Here is an 11,616-nt window from a genome sequence, read left to right on the forward strand (position 1 = left end):
AGAGTCTAGTAAAATTGTAATAATGATTTTTTTTTCATCAGGGCCTGCTCTGTAATATGGGCAGATGGTGTTTCTCCCACCTTTCCATCACCACCTTTGTCACAGAGGGTGCGATGTGTCATCCCCATAATATTCCTAGATGATCTGCTGGCCTTCCTCACCTCTTGTTGGCAATGGCATCTTGTAACACCTTTCACATCTTGTTCACCACCACTCTTTCTGCAGGTCAAAAATTTCCAGATTAGCTGTGTGCTATGGCAAGAATTGCTTTTTCCCCTTGAACATTGTGTTGTCCACCTGTAATAATCTGGGTTTGGGCCTACATAATTGTGATTTTCAGTGGTGTTTAAAAAAAAAATAATGGGGGAAATAATCTTTGTAACCCTCAGATTCAAGTGATTGGGGAAGGCTGCTCAGTTTCATAAGTGAAGTGTTTAAAGAGTTTATGAAATACAGACTGGGGGTGTCTATACACAAGCTTACCACCTTGCATGGCTACTTGCACACCCATTTTTTCTTTCAGAAGACAACGTGGCCATTGTAGCCCTCAGTGTTATGTGCTGTGAAGGTGTAACCCTGAAGCTTTGTGTCTATAAACAGCCAAGCACAATCCATGAGTTGTGTCTCCCAAAATCTGATTCTGCTTCAGCTTTCCTTTCCACCACTGCTTCATCCCATGGTGCTTAATGATTTGTGGGCAAAAATGTCATTTGGGATGTTTTTTCCTGTCCCCTGCCTCCACTCAATATCCTAGAAAATACAGCCCAGCCCTGGTTTCTAATCATGGGCATGAAACACTGATGAAGCTTTATGCTGAGGATCAGTCCATGGCACTTAACCGCAACTCTTGGCTTCACCTTCCTGAGGTTTTCCTGGCTTTGCACCTCTCACACAAAATGATGGACCAGCAGCCTGGTGTTAACAGGAGGGTCCCGTGCTGCTCCCAGCCCTCCCCGGCCCTGCAGAAGGTCAGCAGCCAGGACATCTCTTCTCCTGCCCAGCTGAAGGGGTTGTGTCCTCCCCCTCCTTGCAATGCGGACATTGTTTTTCATCTCCCTTACTTATTTTGCAGTGACCACCAGTGTATTTGGAAGCTGACAAGGCATTAAGGGCTTGGCAGATCAGTATCTTCTCCCTGAACCCTCCACTCCCAACCACCTCATTTTGGAGCACCTGCAAAGCCCGTGGGGCTGAGAGCATGCTGTAAGGACATATAGCCTTAACTATGGGCAAGGGTAACCTCCCCTATGGGTCCTTGACCTGTGGGTCAGGATCTGGCCCCACTATCACATTCCCAGTGAAGCATGCCATAACCAGGCATAGTTTGCTCCAAGCCTGGAGAAACACTGCCCGTGGCAAAGGAGTTTTTTGGTTGCACAATGCCCTGGGCTTGTAGGATCTGCTCCTTGGGCTGAAGAATCAGGAAAAATTCAAAGAGCAACTTGTGGCAATGAGTCTTTATTATAAATATTTGCTCCACTGGGCACATACCGGTAGGGCAGTGACAACGGGAGGGACTTGGTGGCTGGCTGGTCGGTCCATGCTGCTGTGACACCTGGTCCTGCCGGGGTACGGGCTGGCTCCACCTGCAGTGACAGTGCCCACCGCCTTGGGACCCTTTGGAGATGTGCCCTGAGCGCCGTCTGCTCCCTCCAGAGATGGGAGGACTGGACAGGCAGGTCAGCTGGTGGATGGCAGAAGGAGAATTTCATTTTTTCCTTCGAAGCTTTTTCATGGCTCTCTTCACCCAGGGCTTCTTGGGGTCAGCACAGACCTTGGCACCGCTGGCAGCTACAATCCTGCAGTGAGAAAGTGAGGAAAGAGGGTGAAAACATGAACCACAAGCCATTCCCTTCCCACGCATGACTTCTCCCCTCCCTCTGTGCAGGCTCATCCTGGATGAAGGCTTGGAGCCATCTCCAGCAGCCCATGCCCTCCTCAGGCTGACGGTGCATGCCTGAGTCTTCCCAGACCACTGGCATTAGCAGAAAGCACCAAAACCTAATTTTTTTTCCCCTCTGCCCACCCCATGGAGCTACTTTCCTACCATAGCTCCCCCTGCCAGGCACGTGCTCCCAGCTGGGACCCAACCGTGATGCCATGCTGGAGGTGGGAGGCAAACCCCAGGGGTACTCACACAACTGCAGGCAAGGAACAGTCGCTGGGCGTCTCATAGAAATTCTGTATGTGTCGGATGGGTTTCTGCGCATGCTTGAAGCAGCATTCGGTGGGCGTGTTGTAGGCTGTGAAGGGAAGGGAGAGACGTTGTGAACACCCTTGGCAGCATTTTGCAACTAATTGCATCGCCAGACAATGACACCGCAGGATGTCGAACACAGGATGGAGGCGGTGGAGCTTCTCAGCAGCTCCCACAGCATCCCATGGCAGGGATTCATTTCCCTTCATGGCAGCAAGCACAGGACTGGGAAATGTGGTCAGCAGTGGGGAGGGGAATGGCGTGGGACCTGGCACCCCACAGCCCACATTGCTGCAGCTGCCAAAGTGCACAGTGAGGTTGGGGTGTTCGGTCTGGGGACGAGGTTTTGGGGGTTTTCAAGGCAGGAGCACAACTTGCAAGGTGTTTTGGGAGGCTCCAAACAGCTGCACATGCTCCCCCCCTCCAAGCACTTGCTCATCCAGCTGAGACCTGGGGAATGGCTGCCAGCATCTCCTCCAAGCTCCTGGAGCATCTCCCCAGGGCTGGCTTTGCTGAGGCCACCCAGCACCCTCTCCGTCCTTCCCCGCACCCCGGGATGTGCCGCCCTGCCTCGACCAGGGGGTTGCTCCTCCTGCCAGCAGCACTGTCCCTGCTTCCTGCTGGGGTTTCTTGCCCAACAACCCCAACGGGACATCCCCAGTGGGGACCCCGAGCCCTGACCTGCAGCAGTGACCCATGAGGTGCCTTACCTGCAGCACGGTGCAGGGAGAAGGTGAGGAGCAGCACGAGCAGCAGGACTGTCCTTGCAGCGAGCATGGTGGCTGCATGAGGGCTCTTCTTCTGTCCTGCTTCGTGCCACCCTGCCCGGTGTCTGTGGCTTTGGCTCTCACTGCACCGTAATTTATCCTCTGCATGTCATCCACTTTAACCACTTTTCCAAAAATTTCAGACGTGTTCTCAGAAGTCTCTTCCCAGGGAAAATGGGATTTCTGTCGTTTATTTTGGGGGCACATTCAGCAGTGGGTGGAAGAGGTTGAGGAGCGGGGCAGCCACTTCTGCTTTCTGTGGAAAAGCCATAAGGCTGCAAGGGGCTTCCAGGAGGCTTTGGGGGAACTGAAATTTACCCACGAAACCAGATTAGAAGCAACTTTCTGTGAAGGCAAGACATCAAGTCTAATGTTTGCCTGCTTATTTCTAACAGGACAGACAACCCAAACAAAATCTCTGAGCAGGAGCAGGTCATTGACGGGTTTGCTGAGTCATCAAAGGCAAGTGACTAATGAGTCCCCTCCAAACCAGCCTCCCCAACCCCCCCTGGCCATAGCAAAAGCATTGGCTTAGGCAGTGAAGCACTCGGGATGGGATGGGATGGGACGTCAGGCAGAAAAAGCCACACTGGACCAAACTAGGAGGGACCCCAGAGCAGAGATGTTTTTAGTGGGTTCAGGAGACTTTATAGAAGGGGAAGAAATGGGGCAATGGCAGCAGGGTGGCTGAGGAAAGTCTGGGTCTGAGCCCAAGTCTGAGCCCAGGCATTGCCTCTGCCTCCCACACCTCTGACGGCATCGAAATGAGGGTCAGAGGGATGGAGCTTTGTGGTCATCAGTGCACAGCCAGGTCATTTCTGCAGGAAGATGGGACAAACCCTACCACAACCCCGAGAGAGCCATCCCAGACCCCAGAGAGGACCCCAAGGGCGGGGGGGGGGGGGGGGGCGTGTGGCACAGACCCCACTGGCAGCACCATGGAGTACTGGTGGACATCAGCCCAGCTTCCATGCAGAGATCTGCTCCTCAGGAAGGCAAGATGCAGCTGCAGTCTGCGTGCGAGGAGGGGGTGATGACCCAGTGGGAAGCCAAGTGGGATGATGGTGAGTGGGAGCACGGAGGGGATCTGGCTGTGGCTTGGGGATGAGGCAAGGGGGGGGGGGGGCTTCTCAGAGAAGACAAAAGGTGGAAATGGACTTCCTTGAAGATTATCTCATGTTTGCGCCACTTCTCTGGAAGAAGAAAGGAGAAGGAAACAAACCAAATGTGCTGATGAATCTGGTTTGGAAGCTGTGGTCTGCCAGCCATCATGTCTGGTGGCCTGGCACAGCGGCAGGGTGGCTATGTGGAGAGCTGGGCATGGCACTGCTGGTTTCTAATGCCTCTTTCCCCAGGAAAGGGCTCTGCAAGAAGAAAATACCCGATATGCAGCCCCTGAGCCCCTTTCTACAGTCTCTGCATCCCCCCAGCTCTCCCAGCTTCCCTTTTGCAACTCCTGCCATGTCCCCAATGTACAGACCCTTGAGCCCAACAAGCCACCAGGGTCACACCACCTCCTAGACATTGGTTAAAAGCGAAAGGCTGTAATTAAGGGAGAACTGAGCTAATGGCTTTTTCCAGCTGACGTCTCCTGCCGTGCCAAACTCTGAGCTCCCTTTTCAGGCTTGTCTGAGGCACACAGTCGCTCCTCCTTTCCCTTAGCTAATTAATCCTGTTCCCAGTCCCATCAGAAGTGTTAGTAGATGCCTCCACTATCTGCTCTTCATAAAGCAAATCAGTGCATGTATTTGAAGTATTTGAAGGCCCGGAGAGGACCCAAGAGGGTCTCTGGAGGACCAGGCTTTCCTCTGTGTCCCTGCCCCAGCAGAGGACCTTTGGGCTTGGCTTTAGTCTTCTCCAGCCCCTTCAAAACTGCCATGCCTGGGGTGCTCCCGGCAGCCTCCTGGGCCATCCCCACTGGCAGCACAGCCTCTTCTCCAGGTATGGAGCTCCAGGGCCTTCCCCAGATTTGCCTGGTTAGGCAAATGCAAAGACAAGCAGCATCTGTGTAGAGAGAAGAGGAGGGACGGGCTGCGCACATGATTTTATTGATGTCCAGACCAACTGCAACCTCACTATAATTTATAACTGAATACAAACTATCTGACTGAGGGAAAGCCCTACTTTAGAAATTAAAATGGGTAGGCACAGACAAAAAAAATTAATGTAGAGATGGGAAATATTTTCTGACTCATACAATGGGGTTTTTTTGAGTGGGTAATCATAATAGTTTAACAGAATATGTGAACCCTCTGCATATAATAAATGCCAAAGAAAATGGAAGAACACAAGGCACTCGCACACTGGGGATGCTGCTCTCTGACAATGATGCCACCAAAACCCTCTCTGGAGTAAGTCTTCATCACCATCAGCCACAGCCGGAAAGGCAAAGATGAAACTATAGCAATAACCAAATTTCATAAGTTCACCAGAGCCTTCTGCCATGGCTAGGAATAATAGAATTGGAAAAGGCGATGATAGCAAGTGTGTCAAGGGAAGTCACATTACAAATGCTCTGGTAGATACCAAAAAGACCTTACAAATAGAGGTGAAATCTAGATCTCAAATGGTGGTACAAAACCAATTAGCATTAGATGATCTATTAGAAGCCAAAGGAGGGGTTTGTGCTCTCATAAACACCAGTGGCTGTTTCTGTGTAGACCAAGACAAAAGAATAGAAACAGATGTGATGACAATCCAAAGCCACCTAAAGTTTTTTTCATAAAATGAAAAAACAAACAAACAAACCCTTTTGACGGGTGGGGTTGGACAGCAGACATTGGCGGATGGTTTGGAAAGGTACTTAAAACGTTGTTCAAATCTATATGTAGAGGACTAATGGCTATAATAGTAACCTATATGCCTGTTCAATTAATAATTGGTTGTGCTAAGGTTATGTGTCTAAGCAGCAGCAATTGCTCAGCAAGAGATAAAGTTGATGGCAATGCAAATGCATGGAAAGAAAAAGAAATTAGAGCAGAAGAAAACCAATTCTTTAATATACAAGTATAAAGGCTGCCCTGAGGTCCCAAGCATCCATGCCATGGCCATTCTCTGGTCCCACGGACCCTGTTTGGAGGAGATCAGAGGTAGAGTGTCTGTGGGGCGAGTCTGTTCCCTGTAGGTCTGGGAACCAGAGGTCTCATGGGTACCAAGAGGCAGGTGGAGATCTCTGGGGTGCACCAGGAGGTGCTTCAGCTTGCCCTTTCCTGACAGCTGTGCAGGACCCTCTGCCAGGGGTTTCTGATGCACATGATGGCATCACAGCCCTGGCAGTTGCGTCACAGCCCTGGTCCTGTCCCCGTCCCCAGGCAACAGCAGCCACAGAGGACTGTGCTGGTTGGAGACTGCAGCTCCAAAGGATGGCCCAAGTCCTTGGCCCCTGCCCTACCATGCTGGATGCCATGGGGCTGGTGCCCCACAGCTGGCTCCCCCTGCTCAGGGACACCAGCTGCCCCCTCTTCCTCGGCCCCAGCTTCCTCCAGCTCCCAGTGGCCTGGGCAGCCCCGCACTGCTTGGCGCTGCACCGCCAGCCCATGCCAATGGGTAGGAGGGATGCTCCGGGCCAGCCCTTCCCGGGGAGCTTGGCAGGCAGGACCCTGCTGGGACCTGCTCCTGTTCAGCAGGATGGCCCCTGGCCAGGGGGCTGGCAGCACCCATGTGCACCATGGGGCAGGGCTTGGCGGGACCCACATGCACCATGGGGCAGGGGTTGGTGGGACCCATGTACACTGTGAGCCAAGGCACAAGGTCTCTCAATGGGCTCAGCTCGGGCCGAGGCCACAGTGATGCTGCTTCTGTGCCAGCCGGTCTCTGCCAGGAGCCGACGCTGGGGAAGGCGAATGAAGGACCAGGATGCAGGTGAGGCCCCGCTCAGCCCTGGCGCTGGCTCCTCCAGGTGATGGAATGCTTCGCCTTGCTCGGCTCTGGGCTCTCACGCACGCTGCAGTCACCCCCTGCATGGCGCTGAGCTGGACCTCCCCATCCAGCTGGAGCCCTGGGGTCTGGGCTGCATCCACGCCACAGCTGTCAGGAGAGGGCACCAAGACCAAGCAAACAGGGTGTCTCCATGGTCTGAAGGCTCCTGAAGAGGAAAAGCAACAGTTTAGAAGGCTTCCTCAGACCAAAGCACCTCCTGATCTCCACCTGCTTCTTCGTGCCCATGAGACCTCTGGTTCTGGATGTCAGGGTCATCCCCCAGCACTGGATGGGTTTTGCCTCTGCTGTGAAAGCATCCCTGGAGGTGCTGCAGCCAAAATGTTGTTCCCCAAGAGCTGGGAGCATAGGCAGAGGTGTTGCCAGGGTGGCTGTTGCTCATGGACTGGCTGTCCATCATCCAGCTAGTGGTGAATGATGGCTTTTGCATCACTTGGTGGGGGGGTTTTTTTTTGGTGGTTTTCTTTTTTTTGGTTGGTTGGTTTTTTTCTATTTCCCCTTATTAAACTATCTCAGTGAAGGAAGGAGGAAGTGGGGAGACATTCAGAGGTACAGCATTTGTCTTCCCAAATCACTGTTATGCGTGATGGAGTCCTGCTCTGCTGGTGATGGATGAACACCTGCCCGCTGGTGGGAAGGAGTGAATGAATCCCTTATTTTGCTTTGCTTGTGCGTGTAGCTTTTGCTACCTATAAAACTGTCTTTATCTCAACCCACAAGTTTTCTCACTTTTGCTCTTCCAGTTCTCATCGCCATTGCAAAACCCTGGCAGGGATCGCTGGTGAGCTCCCTGTGGCCCCTGGCGCAGGGGGGGGATTTCCACAGCTGTAGGTGCGTGAATCCCTTGTCTGCTTCAGGATCCCCTCCCTGTTCTACCTGCCCAGGGAGCTCTGCAGAGAAATCCTTCCTCTGCAGCACAGCTCAGATACACTAAAGTCCTGGGGAACATGTGGCAGCTGGGCTGTGCTCACACATGGCATACACGGGACAAGGCAAGGGACAAGCTGAAAGCTCTAAGCCCAAAACCAATGGCAGTTTTGCACCTATGTGATGGGTTAACCCTGGCTGGACACCAGGTGCCCACCAAAGCCATTCTATCACTCCCCCTCCTCCTCAGTTGGACAGGGGAGAGAAAATATAACAAAGAGCTTGTGGGTCGAGATAAGGACAGGAAAGATCACTCACCAATTACCATCACAGGCAAAACAGACTCAGCTTGGGGAAAATTAACTCAATTTATTACAAATCAACCAGAGTAGGGTAATGAGAAATAAAACCAAATCTCAGAACACCTTCCCTCCACCCCTCCCTTCTTCCCGGGCACAACTTCACTCCCGGATTCTCTACCAACCCCCCAGCGGCACAGGGGGACGGGGATGGGGTTTACGGTCAGTTCATCACACGTTATTTTCTGCCGCTTCATCCTCCTCAGGGGGAGGACTCATCACACTCTTCCCCTGCTCCAGCGTGGGGTCCCACCCATGGGAGACAGTCCTCCACGAACTTCTCCAACGTGGGTCCTTCCCACGGGCTGCAGTTCTTCACAAACTGCTCCAGCATGGGTCCTTTCCACGGTGTGCAGTCCTTCAGGCACAGACTGCTCCAGCGTGGGTCCCCCATGGGGTCACAAGTCCTGCCAGAAAACCTGCTCCGTGGGCTCCTCTCTCCACAGATCCGCAGGTCCTGCCAGGAGCCTGCTCCAGCGCGGGGTTCCCACGGGGTCACATCCTCCTTCGGGAACCCACCTGCTCCGGCGTGGGGTCCTCCACGGGCTGCAGGTGGATATCTGCTCTGCCGTGGACCTCCATGGACTGCAGGGGGACAGCCTGCCTCACCATGGTCTTTACCACGGGCCGCAGGGGAATCTCTGCTCTGGCACCTGGAGCATCTCCTCCCCCTCCTTCTTCACTGACCTTGGTGTCCGCAGGGTTGTTTCTCTTACATGTTCTCACTCCTCTCTCCGGCTGCCGAATACCTCCGTCCCAACTTTTTTCCTTCTTAAAAATGTTATCACAGAGGCGTTACCACTATCACTGATTGGCTCGGCCTTGGCTGGCGGCAGGTCCATCTTAGAGCCGGCTGGTATGGGCTCTCTCGAACACAGGGGAAGCTTCCAGCAGCTTCTTACAGAAGACACCCCTGTAACCCCCCCTGCTACCAAAACCTTGCCACACAAAGCCAATACAACCTAAAAGCCCTCAGAGGATTCTTCAGCCCCTTTTGGCCCCCCTTGAAGTGAGTACCCAAATGCCCAGGGCACCCATGCAGCACCCTCCCATCCCCCTCCCTGTCTGCCCCAGCAAGACCCATGAGGTTTCGGGAGGCAGTGGGAAGAGCCCCCATCCTATCCCAGCCCCTTGGCTGGCTCCATGCCTCAACCAGACAGCAGCAGCACGGTTGCTGGGGCTGGGAGAAGAAAGGACACCACTTTCCAATACCACATGAAGTAAACCTTTATTTTGTGGCTGTGCTCAGCGGGCAGGTGCTGGCAGGGCTGGCAGCAGCCCAGGATCTGGTGCCCAGCTGGTCGATGCGGTGCAGGGCTCTGGGGAGTCAGTGCCATCCCTCAGCATCAGGGAGCTCCACAGGCCTTTCCAGGAGGATGACTATAAACCTTCCTTCCAGGATGTTGGGTAGCCTGAACCAGGGTACCCACTCTACATCACGGGGCATGAAGTCTTTTCCTTTTCTGAAGCCTCTCAACCGCTTTCTCCACCCAAGTCATCTCTGGGTTTGTGCAGACCTTGGTCCCGTTCTTGGTCTCAAACCTGCCGAGATGAAAGGCGAAGCTTGGTGAGAAATGACAGCTCTCGGGTCCACACCATCCTCCCTTCCCTGCACTCCTTCTCCCCTCCCTTTGGCCCTGCACACTGCTCCTGGGTACTTGCTGTCCTACAAGCAGCTCATCCTGCAGCCCAATGCCTCTAGAGTGTGGGCAGAGCCTTCAGGAGCTGCAGCGGACTTGTGTCCTTAACTCTGTCCTGTAGAAGTGACCAGTCATGTCCTCCCCTCTTCACGCTGGAAGACAGCCACTCATGGAGGCCATACAGACCTGGCCCAGTCCTGTCCCCAGATGGGATGGATGAACTGAACCCATGGTGGGCCAGGAGACAGCACAGTGGTGGGGAAATTACCAGGACTTACACAATTGCTGGGGAAAAACACTCCTTGGGAGTTGTGTAGAAACCCTTCAGGTTAGCCAGCCGGAGAGGGGACTTTATGTAATTGAAGCAGCACTCAGACGGTGTGTAAGGGGCTGGAGAAGACAAAGAGAGATGGAAAAGCAGTTTTTAAGACCTTCCCCTGTGACAAGGCTGATGCATACAACATCCCCAAAGTTCTGCAGATGCTGCCATGAGGAGCCCCAGGTGCCCTCCTTCCCTCCTGGGGCAGAAGGATGCTCCAGCTTATCGTCCAGCACCAACAGCCCTGCAGCTGGCCTTGCCAAAGCCACCTGGCCCTGGCAATGGTCTCGATCCTTTCCCCGCACCCTGGGACATGCAGCCCTGCCCCGACCAGGGGGTTGCTCCTTCTGCCACCAGCACCGTCCCTGCTCCACACCAGGGTTTCTTGCCTGACCTCCCCAACAGGATGACCCCGAGCCCCAACCCACAGCAGTGGCCCGTGAGATGCCTTACCTGCATCACAGCGTGGGGAGAGGGTGAGTAGCATCACGAGCACCAGGACTGTCCTTGCACCAAGCATGGTGGCTGCGTGAGGGCTCTTCCTCGCAGGATGCTGCTCTGCCTCTGGAGGAGCTCAACTGTAAGCTCAGGCAAGGAGGTGCTGCAATTTATCCTCTCCACCCCTTCCCCACATTACCCTTTTCCAAAGAATTTCAACCAAATTCAAGTGAAAGCCCTGTATGTTTTCTTTGGCCAAGGGGATTTCCATGTCATGTGGGATCTTCAGGGTTACTGACCGAGATGATACCTAGAAAGACTGAACAGATCTCAGCAACTTCTGCGTTCACCGAGACGGGTCTGTGGGAAAGCCATAGGGTCCACAAGGGAAGTGAAATCCTCCTCCATGGAGGCATAAACTGGAGGGCTCCCAAACCCACAGAGAGGGGATTCATGGCCATAGGAAACGCAAAGTCCGGCTTTCCATGCAAAGTCGCTTTTCAGCCCCAGAGCCAATTTAAACATGCTGAGGACAGTTGGACGGCTTGTGAACTCCCTGGGGAGCATTAAAGCAGAAACATGGCGACTGCTGCTGCCACCAGCCTTCCGCTGCTCGAAAGCTGCAAGATGTCAAATACTGCCAGAAATTGCATCACGTTTGATGCTGTTCCTATGGAGAGGAACACAAGTTTTCCACCAAAAGTCCCTGTTTATAGCCAGGAAGTGTGGGGTGAAAGGAGAAGGGGGGTGCAGCCGAGCCCTCCCTTTGCAGATGAGGCTGGCTTAGCCCCTTGGCTTCAGGGCAGGGCAGGAGGCTGAATCAGTCTGAGGGAAGTGGAAGGAAAAGTTGGTGTTCAAAGTTCTTGGGTGTTTTTCCAACATCATCCTTGCCTTGAAGCCTTCCAGACCCTGAAGAGACCTGCAGAGTTAACCTGGGGACAGCTTCTCCCCACTGTGCTTGACTCCCCCTTCCTCACCCGGCCACTCAGACCACCAGACCCTTCTGCAGGTCCTTGCCAGTCATGCACAGCCCCTGCTCAGAAGCTTATTTCCCCATTCCCTCTTTTTTTCCAGGCTGTAGGTGGATGCATGG

At 53.7% G+C, this 11,616-nt stretch overlaps 2 protein-coding genes across 2 annotated transcripts; both read right to left on the bottom strand.

The window, feature by feature from the left end:
• Positions 1-1,442: 1,442 nt before the first annotated feature.
• Positions 1,443-3,387, bottom strand: LOC128146036 (C-C motif chemokine 3-like). The gene is made up of 3 exons (XM_052797060.1): positions 2,908-3,387; positions 2,138-2,243; positions 1,443-1,799 (listed from the first exon to the last, which is right to left on the bottom strand). The coding sequence occupies exons 1-3, from the start codon at positions 2,972-2,974 to the stop codon at positions 1,709-1,711; spliced, it is 264 nt and encodes an 87-aa protein (XP_052653020.1). The 5' UTR covers positions 2,975-3,387; the 3' UTR covers positions 1,443-1,708.
• Positions 3,388-9,373: 5,986 nt separating this feature from the next.
• LOC128146456 (C-C motif chemokine 5-like) lies at positions 9,374-10,959 on the bottom strand. Its single transcript, XM_052797859.1, has 3 exons — positions 10,539-10,959; positions 10,045-10,156; positions 9,374-9,668 (listed from the first exon to the last, which is right to left on the bottom strand). Exons 1-3 carry the CDS (start codon positions 10,603-10,605, stop codon positions 9,563-9,565), a joined length of 285 nt encoding a protein of 94 aa, XP_052653819.1. The 5' UTR covers positions 10,606-10,959; the 3' UTR covers positions 9,374-9,562.
• Between the last annotated feature and the right edge of the window lie 657 nt (positions 10,960-11,616).

This window comes from Harpia harpyja, chromosome 9 (genome assembly GCF_026419915.1).
Source record: "Harpia harpyja isolate bHarHar1 chromosome 9, bHarHar1 primary haplotype, whole genome shotgun sequence".
NCBI classification, from domain to species: domain Eukaryota; kingdom Metazoa; phylum Chordata; class Aves; order Accipitriformes; family Accipitridae; genus Harpia; species Harpia harpyja.